A 13848-nucleotide genomic window follows, 5' to 3' on the forward strand; every position below is an offset into this window, starting at 1 on the left:
TTCATGATGAGATTGTCAACGATAACATTTGAGGTTTCATATGTTTACAAGCGGGCCCATATATATATATATATATATATATATATATATATATACACTAGCGTCACGCGCGTTGCATGTTCTTACAATCATAATTTTATTTTTTAATTTATTTTTGTTTTTTAAATATTTGTAATTAAATTATAAAATAAAAAGATTTGTAGAAAAAGGTAAATAAAAATTTAGAAAACAAAAAAAAAACTAATTGAGGGTATTATTGGCATATTAAAAAAAGTTTCACTAAAATTTAATTACTATTCACCCATCCCCTTAATTAATAGTATAGATATAGATATATATCATTTTGATCCCTCCACTTCTAATGTGTAGGAAATTCGTGGATGATTGCTAAACGACGGTAGTTTGTTTTAACAGTTCCTATAACGAAATGGAAAATGTTGAAGTCGTCCATGAATTTCTCTGCTAGATATATAGTTGCTCATGAATTTTTTAAGATAAAGGGGATCAAAACTATATATACGTTATCGATGTATTTATATTTTTTATGCCTATTGAAAAATGAATATCTATATTCATAATTTATTTAATATTTTAGGATTGAAATAATTTTATTACATTATGATTATGATAGATTGGTTTAATATAAAACTAAATACTTATAATTTTTTTTGTTATTAATTGAATGTAAGTTGATAGATTTTATGTGTGTTAATATTTTCTTCCTTAAATATTATTGATTTAAAGTTGTAGAGTAACTTTAATGAGTTATTAATTTTTAAAATTTTTATTGTGTATTGAATAAAATTTAAAAATTATAAAATTTTTGGTTGATCCAATGAATCTAACTCGGATTAGATTTATCGAGTTCACAGAACGAGTTGGGTCTAAAATGCGGTGGGACAAGTATCAGATTTGGTCAAACCCGTTCTTATATTGATAAATGAATATCTTTCTTCATAATTTTATTTAATAAAATAATATAATGTTTTAAAATTGAAATAATTTTATTGTATTGTGATAAGTTTGTTTAATATAAAAATACATAATTATAACTTTTTTTGGGTTATTAACCGATTATAAATTGATAGATTTTAACTTGTGATAGTTATTTTTTGTTCCTAGATATTTATTATTATTATTATTATTTTTTTGACGATAAACTTGTAATTTTATTAAGAATGAGAAGTATCATCAATTACAAAATTTACAAATCAAAGCGAAAAATTCCCAAGCTTCCACACAAAAGAAGTAGGGGGAAGAAATTATAAAATAAGCAAGTTTGTGAGCAACTGAATTTGCCTTGTGACGAAAATGCTTCAACTTGATATTACTACGACATTGTAGAATATTCTTCACACTTTTTATTGTGTATTGATAAATGGATTTTCAGAAATTATAAAATTCTTGGTGTGTCCAATGGGTTGTCCACCTATTACTAGCATCTCTTGAGCATAATAAAGAGTTCGAGCGAACATTTTGGAAATATTTAACATGACATATTTCTTGTTACTTGAGAGAAAGTGTGAGGGACAATCGATAACATTTTACAAGATATTCTTGTAAGACACGGATATATTGAGATTAAAGTCGTCAATTTGGGTTAGACTCGTCGACTCGGTTCACCCTGCTACACAAGTTAAGTTCATTGGGTTAAAAAAATTTCAACCCAACTAAAGGCAGGTCAACCTGAAGATTTTTTTTTTTTTTTTTTTTTTTTACGTTATGTTGATGTATGTATTTTTTAAAATGAAAGTTGTGAATTTTTTTGTATTAATTATTTTATATAAAATTTACACGTGTGAAATCAATAATTAGAAATTTTATTAATATGGTTTTATTAATATTTATTTATAAAATAAAATGTATAATTAATCATAATGACTTTTATTTTTATTTATTCATTTTTATTTGTAATGAATCAACCCGCGGACCGGCCTTCCTAACCCGCAACTCACTTTGGATTGTGCTAAGTTAAATTGAGGATTCTCAGCCCGTCAAGATGGTGGGTCGGCCCGCCCTCGACCTGCCAAACGGTGGGTTTTTGGTGAACCGGCCCATTCTTGACCCGCCAAAGGGTGAGTTTTTAGTGGGCCGGCTCATCCCACTATGAGTTAGCTCGTCTGACAGCTCTACTTGTGATACCCATTATTATATATCTCATGGTGGGCAAGGTAAACTTATCACATATATAAAATATTTAAGAAAAGATCAGTCAAAAGTTAGATATAAAAGAATCATTTATTTTTTGAAATTGGTCGAAAGTTGATAGTGAAAACTAAAACGATTATTGGAATTTGAAAGCGACCCGAATATATATATATAATTTATTTTATTAGGGTATTTACTAAGTTATCTGTGTGAATTTAAATTAAATTAATTAATAAGTAATTGTTATCTTTGCCATATGTTTCCAATGTTTCATTTATATGTAGACTGTAGTATATGATTGAGCACTCGGTTGGGTTGAGTAACAATTGGGTAGTCAAAAGGTTGGTCTCAAATGGACTAATAATAAATGATAAATGATAAATGATGATGATGATCATGTCTTAATTTGGGTTAATGAGGAATTTGAATAATTTACAACTTTATTATTGGTAAAGTGGAAAGCATTTGTCCTATAAATATAAGGCAAACACTTGTATGCAACCGTTGCACGGGTCATATTCGTGTGACGGGTCTCTTATATGGGTTATCCATTAAAAAGTATTACATTTTATGTCAAAAGTATTACTTATTATTATAAATATGGATAGGGTTGACCCGTCTCACGAATGAGACCGTTGCACATGAGTGTTACTCTAAATATAAATATTTGAAATGATAAAACAAAAATAAAATTATTAATTCTAGAAATAGGTTAACAAATAATTTAGAGAATATCACTGTACTTTCATAAGACTTTGAATAGATGACTAGTAAGATCATTTGCTTTATTTTCAATCCACTCGAGAAACTTTTGAGTTTTTTCATCATTATTTGCAGTCATGTCTACAATATTTGTAAATGTCTCGCACAACTTCTCATAATTTAATTGATTAGGAGTAGTTATCCATCCATTATAATTAATCTTCACTCTCATATACAATCTACTCACATCCTTCCTCCAACGTCGAAATATATATTGCTCAGGAACGACAGAAAACTTGTTACAGATCAAAACTGCAATAAATAACATGCCTACAAATTATTCCCCTAAGTTCAAATAGATGACAACTAGGTTCATTTATCTCTCTCAAACATAATTTCAAACTTTTGTTCCTGAACTCTTTCATACACCTTAAAGTCTTCTGTAGTCACATATCTCCTACCAAAAGACCCATCTTCACTGGATTCAATGTCATAATACATATTTCTCGTTAATTCTTGTTGAAATTTTTTAAATTTTACAATTGTATAAGCACTTTGAAATTGTATCTTTATATCAAATCGAGTAACACAAGGGATTATCTGGGAGAATGATTTAAAATCAGCTTGATACTCTCTCAACTTTACTCCTCAGAGATCACTCATATTGCTCCAAAAAATTGTTTTAAAGATGTTTTTTAATGGACATACCACTCGAAAAAAGAATTCATACTCTCACTTCGTTGAGTTGTTGACATTCCGGCCCAAAATGAAGTTATAAGAAAACATGGAAGCCAACAAATTCTATTCCTAAAAAATCCAATCAACCAATCGTTATTTTGTAATTCATACCTACCAAGCATAGAAAACCAACCCTGTTCGAATTCATCAGCGCTTTGTGATTCATACACCATTTCATGTATAGACAAGAGTATAGAAGCCTTTTGACAATAATGATATCCAAATTTTCCAAATAATTTCATAAGTATATGCCATAAACACCACCCATGTTTTATGTTGGGAAATACTGCTATTATTACATTATGCTTTGCCCTATCTTGATCAATGATTATCCCCGAGGTGCCTTAAATTTCATGCACTCTAACCATATTATAAACAACTAGACAAATGTCTACGTATCCTCACTAGGAAGTAGACCACAACCAAGTAGTATTGAGTGTCCAAAGGAGCAAATGACATGTAGTTATTAATTAAGTATGTTGTATCAAAAGTTATAACTACATTTCCAAATTTCTTATAATCTTGCCTACACATATTATCTGCCCAAAACATTCTTTAATCGACCCTCATCATCCAAATCCAATCTAAGTAAAATCAGGAGAAAGTGACTGCATTTTTTAGAAATAAGCTTGAATGGCAGCTGCATCTCCTACTCCAAGTTTTAATTTCCTGACCTTTTCAATATAATTTCGACAATCTTTTTCAATGAAAGTCATCTTTCATATCCACCTGTTTCAACAATAATTGAGTTAAAAATTGTATGAAGAGGAATACCTACTAATTGCTATATCATTCACTTATAGTTGTCATAGCACATGAGCATTCAACTGACGATAGCATCGAAATGAGCTAAGATTTAGACTAGTTTGATGATTGTGCTCGAGATGGACACCGGTAATTTTCCTTACTCCAGCAGCATCTGAACAAGCTGACAGTCTAGCTTTACAACCTGTTTGATCAGTTGGTTGGGGCTTCATTGCAGTGCTTGTATTTCTATCTCTGCGGCCTTCTCGGTTACATGTGAATACAATGTATGTGGTAACCTTTTTTTTATTCTTCTGAGAAGTTTTTTTTCTAAACGGAAAACCAACATGATATGCATACGTTTTGTAAAATTCAAAAACTTCATTCTCATTTTCAAATTTCATTCCAACATTGAGCTCAATCTCACCGTCTTCTGCAAACAAAGAAACATCATTCACTAAACCATCATCTTCTGAGTTTAAAGCACCTACACAAAACATGCATCAATTTCATATAAATATATTTTAATAAATGATGGTTGTAGAAGGTTAAAGAAATTATTCATTTTTTTTCTTTTAGCATAATAAGTTAAACAAATTCTCACACTTAAGTAGGGGTGAACAATATTTCGGTTAAATCGAATTAACCGGCCGAACCGAATGAATTTGAAAATTTGATTCGGTTAATTCGGAAATTCGGTTTAGTGTTAGGAAATTTCGGTTAATTCGGTTTGGTTTTCGTTTTTTTTTTTTCAAAAAAAATTTGGTTAATTCATTTAACCGAATAATAAATAATTAAATTTTAAATTTTTTTATTAGGCTTTACATATAATTTATAATATATTTTTAATGTGTTTATATTTAATATTGTATTTAGTTTTTGTTATTTTAATTTTTTAAGCTTAATATAATTTATTATGATAAAAATATCATATTTCAATCATTAATTTTATAAAATTTTGTATTTTTTAATTTATTTTGTGAAAAAATCAGTTAATTCGGTGACCGACCGAATTAACCGATTTTAATTAGGTTCGGTTAAATCGGTTTTATCATAAATTTGGTTCGGTTTGATTAGCCTAAAAATAATTTGGTTAATTCAGTTTTAGTTAATTCGGTTCGGTTTTTGGCCGAATTAACCGAATGCTCACCCCTACACCTAAGTATAACTCTAAAAATCTTCAACCGCTTGACTTATGATGCCATCAGCTAAATGTGCATTTCATGGTTGGGTTTATTACATGCTAAGTATCACTTAAATAATTCAAGAATTCATATGATTGTCTATCCGGTTGAGGTTGCCTCTGTTGTAGGCTCCATTTTGCATAGGTCATGAATTTTGAACTTTTGGAAACTATAAATATCAAATGAAATGCATCTTCATAATATATAATAATAATAATAAAAAAAAATGTGTGTGTTGGTGCTCCATTATAATAAATTACTGCATACATACACATAATAAATAAAAAAAATTACATAGTTTCGTAAGAGTAACATTCATTATATTTCTTCCACCATTATTTGCCAACATAGTATTAGTAAAATAGCTCAACATTTGACAGACCCGCTAAAGTTTGGCCGGAACAAAGAAATCGATAGCTTCTAAAGGTCCGCAAACACAAACACGATTTGCTCTCATGCATGGATACCGATAAAAGTATTAAAAAAATATCTCAATCACATAATAATTAATATGGAAGGATATATTAATGGATCAAGTCTTTCAATTCCTTTATCAAACAAATTTCTTGTTTACTAGAAAATAAAAAGGAAGTTGATACACGTCAAAAAGAAAATTCAGCATTTGGAATTTTACGCATTTCATCCTTTCGAAAATATTCACATTTCCAAATTGATAACTACTTACACGACTAGATTTAAAAAAATAAAAATTAGAACCACATATAAGATTGCTGCCACGTATGGTATTATGGTAGCACAAATGAGCTATTCGAATTAATTACTATTACTAGTAGGCTACCCATTCACGTAATAATACCTTTTTTTAACTTCAATTTTGTCTTAATTATAACCACATTTTAGTTGGCTACACATCCACGTAATATATGTACTTTCTCCAAACTTCGATTTGTCTTAATTATAACCTCATTTTCGATGGCTACACATTCACGTAATATACTTTTTCGTAACCCCAATGATGAGTTGGCCAAATCATGAGATGATCGATATGTTGATAAGTCTGATGATGTCATAGCTATGATCGAATTTATCCTTCCAATTTCGTCATATTTTGTTATATATAAATGCGTGCATGTGTACTAGTTTTCCTCGGACACGAACAAGCCTAGATTGAAGCCATGAGTACCCTTCTGTCAATCTGTTTATTACTTATATCAATCCCTTCAATTATCATCCTATACAAGTTATGGTGGATTCCATTTCGCATTCGACATGCACTTGAATCCCAAGGAATCAAAGGTCCCCCATACAAGTTCTTCCATGGAAACACTAAAGAAATCATCCAAATGAAGGACCAAATAAGCAAGACACCCATGGATTTGTCGCACGACATATTTCCGAGATCCCAGCCTCACTTGTACTCCTGGTCTAAGATATATGGTAATTAGAAAATATACTTACTTCCTTTCGTTTTCAATTGCATGCATGCTTTGTGCTTTTATCATTTAATTCATGCATGTCTGGAATTTAATTTGATCTGCAGGTGATGTTTTCGTTTTCTGGATGGGAGCTAAAGCTTTTACTGTAGTTACCGAACCGCAGATGATCAAAGAAATACTTAATAATAAAGAAGGCAACTTTTCAAAAATTAATGATGGAGATTACGTGAAGAAGCTATTTGGGGATGGGATTGTCGTGGCGGAAGGTGAAAAATGGTCGAAGCTGAGGAAATTGGCTAACCATGCTTTCCATGGAGTCAGTTTAAAAGTAAACCAAAAAAACAAAAAATCTCTGCTAATTTTGTTTGTAAACATCAAAGATAGTTACTCTATAGTAGGAAACGCTTCTAAGAAACACTTTTCAACTTTTTTTTTTACAAAATTTGTGCTTCTCAAAAGCTCTCCCAAACAAACTTAAACCTCTGAACTTTAATAGGATATGAGTGCCTCAGTGCATGCGTATTTTCAGTTTATTATTATGAATGATATCAAAAAAATTTAATGATATAGATAGATAAAGATAAATAAACACGGTAACATATGTTACACCAATGCCCTCTTGCTTTATGGTATAGAAGCAATGATAAAAATTATGTTTTCGGTTATATATGAACCGATATAGACATACTGTTTTTCGTTTCCTAAAACATAACCATACATTCTGGATTTGCATATGTGAATCAGGTTATGGTTCCGGAAATGATCTCAAGTGCCAGAAGCATGGTGGATAGGTGGAAGAATTACCAAGGGAAGGAGATGGAAGTGTGCGAGCAATTCAGGCTGCTTACCTCGGAAGTGATTTCCAGGACGGCTTTCGGAAGCAGTTACTTGGAAGGGATAACGGTCTTCGAAACACTCATAAAGTTGAATGCCTTGATCTCCAGAAATGCGTTTAAGATAAGATTTTACGGCTCCAAGTATGTGCTCTTTCCTATAGTTCTTTCTCCCAATAATATAATATATATAGACCTCAATTCCAGATTATTCAATGCTTAGAGATTAATTGTAGCAGAAAGCTTATTCAGAGTAAAGATGACACTGAGGCAGACCGAATGGAGCAACAGCTCCATGATTCTATCCTGGAAATTGTAAAGAAACGAGAAGCCGAAGCTAGTAAAGGGCAAGTTAACGATTTTGGAAATGATTTTTTGGGATCTCTCCTGAAAGTCCACCATCACATGGATCCAAAAAGTCAAGTGTCGGTCGATGAAATCATCGATGAATGCAAGACCTTCTATTTCGCGGGTCATGACACTACTTACAGTTCGCTATGTTGGAGCATTCTCCTGCTTGGTATCCACACGGATTGGCAAGAAAAGGCAAGAAAAGAAGTGATTCAACTATTTGGCCAAGAAAATCCTAACTCAGAAGGCCTCACTAGATTGAAAACTGTAAGTAATTAATCATGTTTCGTAGATATTTTATCTTTACATATATAGGGCTACAAATTGACCACTAGACGAAACATTGTTATTCACTATGCATAACACACATGATTTTTTTTCTTGAAATGTAGGTAACCATGATCATCTATGAAACTCTGAGGCTATACAGTCCTGTGACGACTATTACACGAAGAACAGAGAGAAAAACTAAACTAGGGAAGTATGAATTACCAGCAAACGTCAATCTGTTGATTCCTCCTCAAGCATTGCATCGAAATCCTGAAACATGGGGACAAGATGCCCACCTGTTCAAACCAGAGAGATTTTCCCAAGGATTGGCGAAATCAACAAATGGCAATTCCATGGCATTCCTGCCCTTTGGTTCTGGAACTCGAATGTGTGTTGGCATGAACTTTGCATTCAACGAAGCTAAGATAGCGCTATCAATGATCCTTCAACGCTACAAGTTCACAATATCACCAAACTACGTCCACTCGCCACATATAGTTCTCACTATGCAGCCTCAACATGGAGTTCAAATCTTGCTGCAGCCACTTTAAGCATATAAGCCTGCATCATCAGTTGCTATGAACAATGTTGGAATCAAGAATCAGGAAACAATAATGCTATTGCTATTATTTGGAGTCATACCAATAGATCTATCTTGTTTAGTCATTGAGAGTGATTATCATGCATGATGGGATGGGTGGTTCCCTGAAAGAGCCCCAGACATCAGGAGTCAAAACTAGTAATAACAAAATTAAGAATAAATAATCAATGTATATATTTCGTTTGATTTTCGCAAGCTGTTTGTTTCTACTTTCCAAATAATGAGCAAAACCACCACCGTCACGAAAATGTCGCCCAGACAAATTCATATTTGTCTGCGGGAATTGCTATCATGTTCAAATTTTTTCAAAATTACAAGAAAAACAAAATCAAAGAGAAAAAGCATACAAGGGAAGTACCAGTCGCCAGCAAAATATCAATCGGTTGATTCCTCCTCCCAGGGCCGGACCGTAATATAAAAAATGAGGCAAGTGCCTCATGCCAAAAAAGTGGGGCACCAAAATTTTTTTTTTTTTTAAAAAAATAATTAATATATATGTTAATTCATGAGCTCATTTTAAAATAAGCCCATAAATAATATTAAGAAGAAAATGAGACGATTCGAGATCATAAGACGTAACAAGACCAAAAATGAAACTAAAATACAAGTTAAAAAATTAAAATTGTAAATGTCAGTAGATATACTTAATCCATATATAAGATTTTTTAATACGCCAGACAATTATATTAATATAAATTAATCGCTAAATTTATTGGTATTTTGTTTTCTAACATTGATCAAACATTTTTTTAAAAAAATTGATCTTAATTCTGTAGTGTAATTCAAATCATTGGGGGAGGTTAATTTTTAAAAAAATGTTTGACCAAGTCCATTTCCCTATATATCCCGAGCTAAACACATTCTTATATTTGACTAGGGAGTAATAAATTAGTTATAAAAGTTTTTGTTCAATTGTCCATATCTCAATTTGATATGCGGCCACACTACGTTTTATATAGCTCATTAAAACATCAATATTTACCTTTTCATTTTCATAATTTTCACATGGCCTCGATTTAAATAATTTTTGGGTCAGTAAAATCATTATACATGGCCTCGACAAAGAAACAAAATGTTCAAATCATGCATAATACTCCAAAGTTCGAAACCAGCATCTAACGAGTCTCCCACTACTAGCAGTATTCAATCGTGAGCCTTCAATTTTGTAATGATAGGATCCCACATGATGCTCAACTCCTTTCTTTTATTGTCAAATTCGTGTGTTTGCGCATCTTTGTGTTCATTCAACCACCCTATGGCAGACTTGATCTCGTCTTCTAGTTTTTCGGCATCGTTGGCCGATGATTTTGAGGCAAGTTTTCTGGTCATAGATCTGGTCTCATAAACATAATCTTCCAAAGAATTCTTTGCCTCAAATTTCTTTTTATGCTCCTCATCTTCTAACTTCAACCTTTCGGCTTCCTCCAACATTCTTTCAATCTCATCCTCAGACAACATGCCCTTGATATTGCTAATTGTGATGCTGTTTGTATTACCAGTTTTTTTATCTTCCGCAGACACAGTTAAGATGCCATTAGAATCAATTTCAAAGCAAATACTAATATCAGGGACACACCTCGGAGCAGGAGGAATGCCAGACAAAGTAAAGTTACCCAACAGAATGTTGTCGCTCGTTCTAGGCCTTTCACCCTCGCACACTTGGAAGGTCACTCTGGTTTGGTTATCATAAGTGGTCGTTACCCCTCTGCTCTTCTTGGTAGGAACTGTGGTGTTCTTGGGGACTACTACATACATTTCATCCTCATTAATCTCCACACCAAGAGAGAGAGGGGTGACATCCCACAACACCAGATCTCGAATCTTGATTGTACCTTGGCCAGTCAAACTCGCCGCTTGAACTGCTGCACCAGAGGCTACGGCCTCATCGGGGTGAATGTTTTTGCACAAATCCTTACCATCAAAGAAATTTTGAAGCAATTGTTGCACTTTCGGTATTCTAGTTGACCCACCAACAAGCACCACATCTTGGATACTTTTCTTGTCCATCTCGGCATCCTTCAAACATTTTTGGACGTGGCCAATGCATTCCTCAAACAAGTCCATGTTGAGCTCCTCAAATTTGGCACGTGTTATTTTAGAGTCAAAATCAATTGCGTCGTACAAACAATCAATTCCAATAGTTGTATGTGTCATAAAAGACAGATTCCTCTTTGCCCTCTCACAAGCTGTCCTCAATCTTCTCAATGCTCGCGAGTTGTCTCTTATGTCCTTTTTGTGCTTCCTCTTGAACTCTTCAACGAAATGGTTCAACATTCTGTTGTCAAAATCCTCTCCTCCAAGGTGGGTGTCACCCGCAACTGACTTAACTTTAACGATGCTATCCGCCATCGTGAGAAGAGAAACATCAAAAGTACCACCACCAAGGTCAAAAATAAGAACAATTTTTTCACTGCTAGACTTCTGGTCGAGACTGTAGGCAATGGCCGCAGCAGTTGGTTCGACAATGATACGCAAGACATTTAACCCAGAAATGATTCCGGCATCCCTGGTTGCTCGCCGTTGGGAATCATTGAAGTATGCAGGTACAGTAATAACTGCATTTTTCACTTTACATCCAAGATAAGCTTCTGCAATCTCCTTCATCTTGATGAGGACCATTGAAGAAATCTCTTCAGCAGCAAATTCTCTCTCTTTACCTTTGTAGGTAACCACAATCATTGGCTTATCGTTACGACCAGAAACGACCTTGAATGGCCAAAGCATCAAATCTTTTTGTACAAAAGGGTCGCTAAATCTCCTACCAATAAGTCTCTTTGCATCTGCCAAGTAAATTTTATTGTGGAAGCATCATATTTCTTTTTCAGTATAACAAGACTATGATCCAAATGCATCAAATGACTAGAGTTTTTTGTTCAGTAAGAATTCCTAAGTTCTGCTATTGCTATCATTACCGCACACATAAATACAAACAGAAGCAACACCCGATAACATCTTAACTCAACATAATCCCGAGATCGACCAAAGGTCTAAGAGTCCAATTCATTGTCATACTGAATCCTTTCAAAATCACATATGCTTTTAGAGAGAGAAAACCAGAATCTAAGATAAAACAAAGAGCACAATTTAGTTCTATTCGGAACACCAATTTTAAATCACATATACTTGCAGATTGAGCTTATTCTAGGGAAAAAAAATACATATTAGAGCATTGATGAACAGTTAGAAATAGCACTGATTAACAAGATGAAACCCATGAAACAAGGCAAGATACAGAGGTGAACTAAGGATGAAACTGGGAATCATAATGCCTCACCAAAAACAGTGTTGGTGGGGTTCAAGGCGACGACATTCTTGGCAGCATCGCCGATGAGGCGTTCGGTTTCATTGAAAGCTACATAAGAAGGCGTGACTCGGTTGCCCTGATCATTGGGTATAATCTGCAAGCGATCGTCCCGCCACACCGCCACGCATGAGTAAGTGGTGCCCAGATCGATCCCAATCGCCGGCCCTTCGAATTCTCCCGCCATTGTAGAATAATATTAATGGGAAAGTGAAATTGAAAAAGCGCTGAAATCGGCTGAGTTAGCACTGAAAGGACTTTCTTGAAAATGGGGAGAGTCTATGCTACTCCTGGAGGAGTACACTCCCTCTCCATATGTTGACACGTGTGCACTTTATTTCTTTTTCTTTACTCTTTCCAGTTCTCTCTCCCTTTTTCCATCAATTATCTTCTTTGTTTTCTTCTCTTATTTTTTCTCCATTCGGTTATTATTTTGTTTCTTCTTTTGCTAATTTTTTTATTTTATTTATTCACTTTTACAGTTTTACTTATAACCATATCATTCTTATAATTTTTTTTAAACATAAATATTTATAAACAAGATATCCTAAAAAAATAAAGATTTGATTTTGAATAATAAATTTAAATGATAAATTTATTTGATAGAACATATAAATTTAAAAATTACGAGGAATTTTCATTTATTAAAAAATAACTCTTTGTAAAATATTGTTTTTACACACAAAGTTTACTAAAAATAATACATAAATTTTTTATTTATGCAGTTTATTTATTATTATCTAAGCTAAATTATAAAAAAAATATGAATAAATAAAATAAAAGTATAACGACACATTATTTTAAATAATTTTAAAAATTATTATTAACTAGACTCCTTTAAACTAGGTGGAGAAATTTTAACATATAATTAATTTTTTCGCACAGTTACAAGTTACAAAAAAAATTAAAATTTGTGTTAAAAAAAACAAACAAAAAACTACATGAATTTGAAGTTAAAAATAAATATACATTCTGGTGTAATTTTAGCATTAGTTAAATTTTTAGTTTTATTAAATGACGAATATAATTTATAATTATTTTTAATGTTAAACTATCTTACTTTAAAATTTTAAAATTTAACAAAAACATTACAAATAATTGAAAGACGCAATGATGATTTGTTTGTGGATGATTATAATATTGATAAGAAGTTAAAAAAAATTTCTACTAAATATAAATTCATCATAAGTTTTAAAACTTATTATGATGATGTATTTTTTTGATGATGGTATGAATGACCAATTGACCAATGGTTAGAACTTAGAAATAAAAATAAAATAATGAAATATAATTTTTTTTAAAAAAAACATTAGTAAAAGGAAGAGAAAATAAGAAAGAAAACAACCAAAAGAATGGGTGGAAAGCAAGAAAGAAGATATAAAATAAACAAGAAAAAGTAATAAACAAATGAAATGAGACACATGTCAACAAATAAAGAAGGGGGGAGTATAGCTCCTGGAGGAGCATACTCTCCCTGCTGGGAGATGTGAATTCGTTATTTGTGGCAACATATATTGGACAACAATTTGCTTCATGTATTTCGGTTTCATAGAATTTGTAATCTTTTTGTGATCAGGGA

The 13848-nt window shown here is 32.3% G+C and overlaps 2 protein-coding genes across 2 annotated transcripts; one reads left to right on the forward strand and one right to left on the reverse strand.

The window, feature by feature from the left end:
• The first annotated feature begins 6634 nt into the window (after positions 1-6634).
• Positions 6635-9170, forward strand: LOC140872589 (cytochrome P450 CYP749A22-like). Its single transcript, XM_073275479.1, has 5 exons — positions 6635-6914; positions 7018-7241; positions 7658-7890; positions 7986-8364; positions 8490-9170. The coding sequence occupies exons 1-5, from the start codon at positions 6653-6655 to the stop codon at positions 8916-8918; spliced, it is 1527 nt and encodes a 508-aa protein (XP_073131580.1). The 5' UTR covers positions 6635-6652; the 3' UTR covers positions 8919-9170.
• Positions 9171-9970: 800 nt separating this feature from the next.
• On the reverse strand, positions 9971-12516 carry LOC140872571 (heat shock cognate 70 kDa protein-like). Its single transcript, XM_073275440.1, has 2 exons — positions 12243-12516; positions 9971-11748 (listed from the first exon to the last, which is right to left on the reverse strand). The coding sequence occupies exons 1-2, from the start codon at positions 12454-12456 to the stop codon at positions 10112-10114; spliced, it is 1851 nt and encodes a 616-aa protein (XP_073131541.1). The 5' UTR covers positions 12457-12516; the 3' UTR covers positions 9971-10111.
• Between the last annotated feature and the right edge of the window lie 1332 nt (positions 12517-13848).

Source organism: Henckelia pumila, unplaced genomic scaffold (assembly GCF_033568475.1).
Source record: "Henckelia pumila isolate YLH828 unplaced genomic scaffold, ASM3356847v2 CTG_466, whole genome shotgun sequence".
Taxonomy (NCBI): Eukaryota; Viridiplantae; Streptophyta; class Magnoliopsida; order Lamiales; family Gesneriaceae; genus Henckelia; species Henckelia pumila.

Bases quoted from the DNA above. Each gene is read 5' to 3' on its own strand.
- LOC140872589 (XM_073275479.1), top strand. From the start codon at position 6,653: ATGAGTACCCTTCTGTCAATCTGTTTATTACTTATATCAATCCCTTCA. The intron at 6,915-7,017 runs GTAATTAGAAAA...TTTGATCTGCAG, and splicing joins CTCCTGGTCTAAGATATATG to GTGATGTTTTCGTTTTCTGG. The intron at 7,242-7,657 runs GTAAACCAAAAA...TATGTGAATCAG, and splicing joins TCCATGGAGTCAGTTTAAAA to GTTATGGTTCCGGAAATGAT.
- LOC140872571 (XM_073275440.1), bottom strand. From the start codon at position 12,456: ATGGCGGGAGAATTCGAAGGGCCGGCGATTGGGATCGATCTGGGCACC. The intron at 11,749-12,242 runs GTGAGGCATTAT...TTTACTTGGCAG, and splicing joins CCCCACCAACACTGTTTTTG to ATGCAAAGAGACTTATTGGT.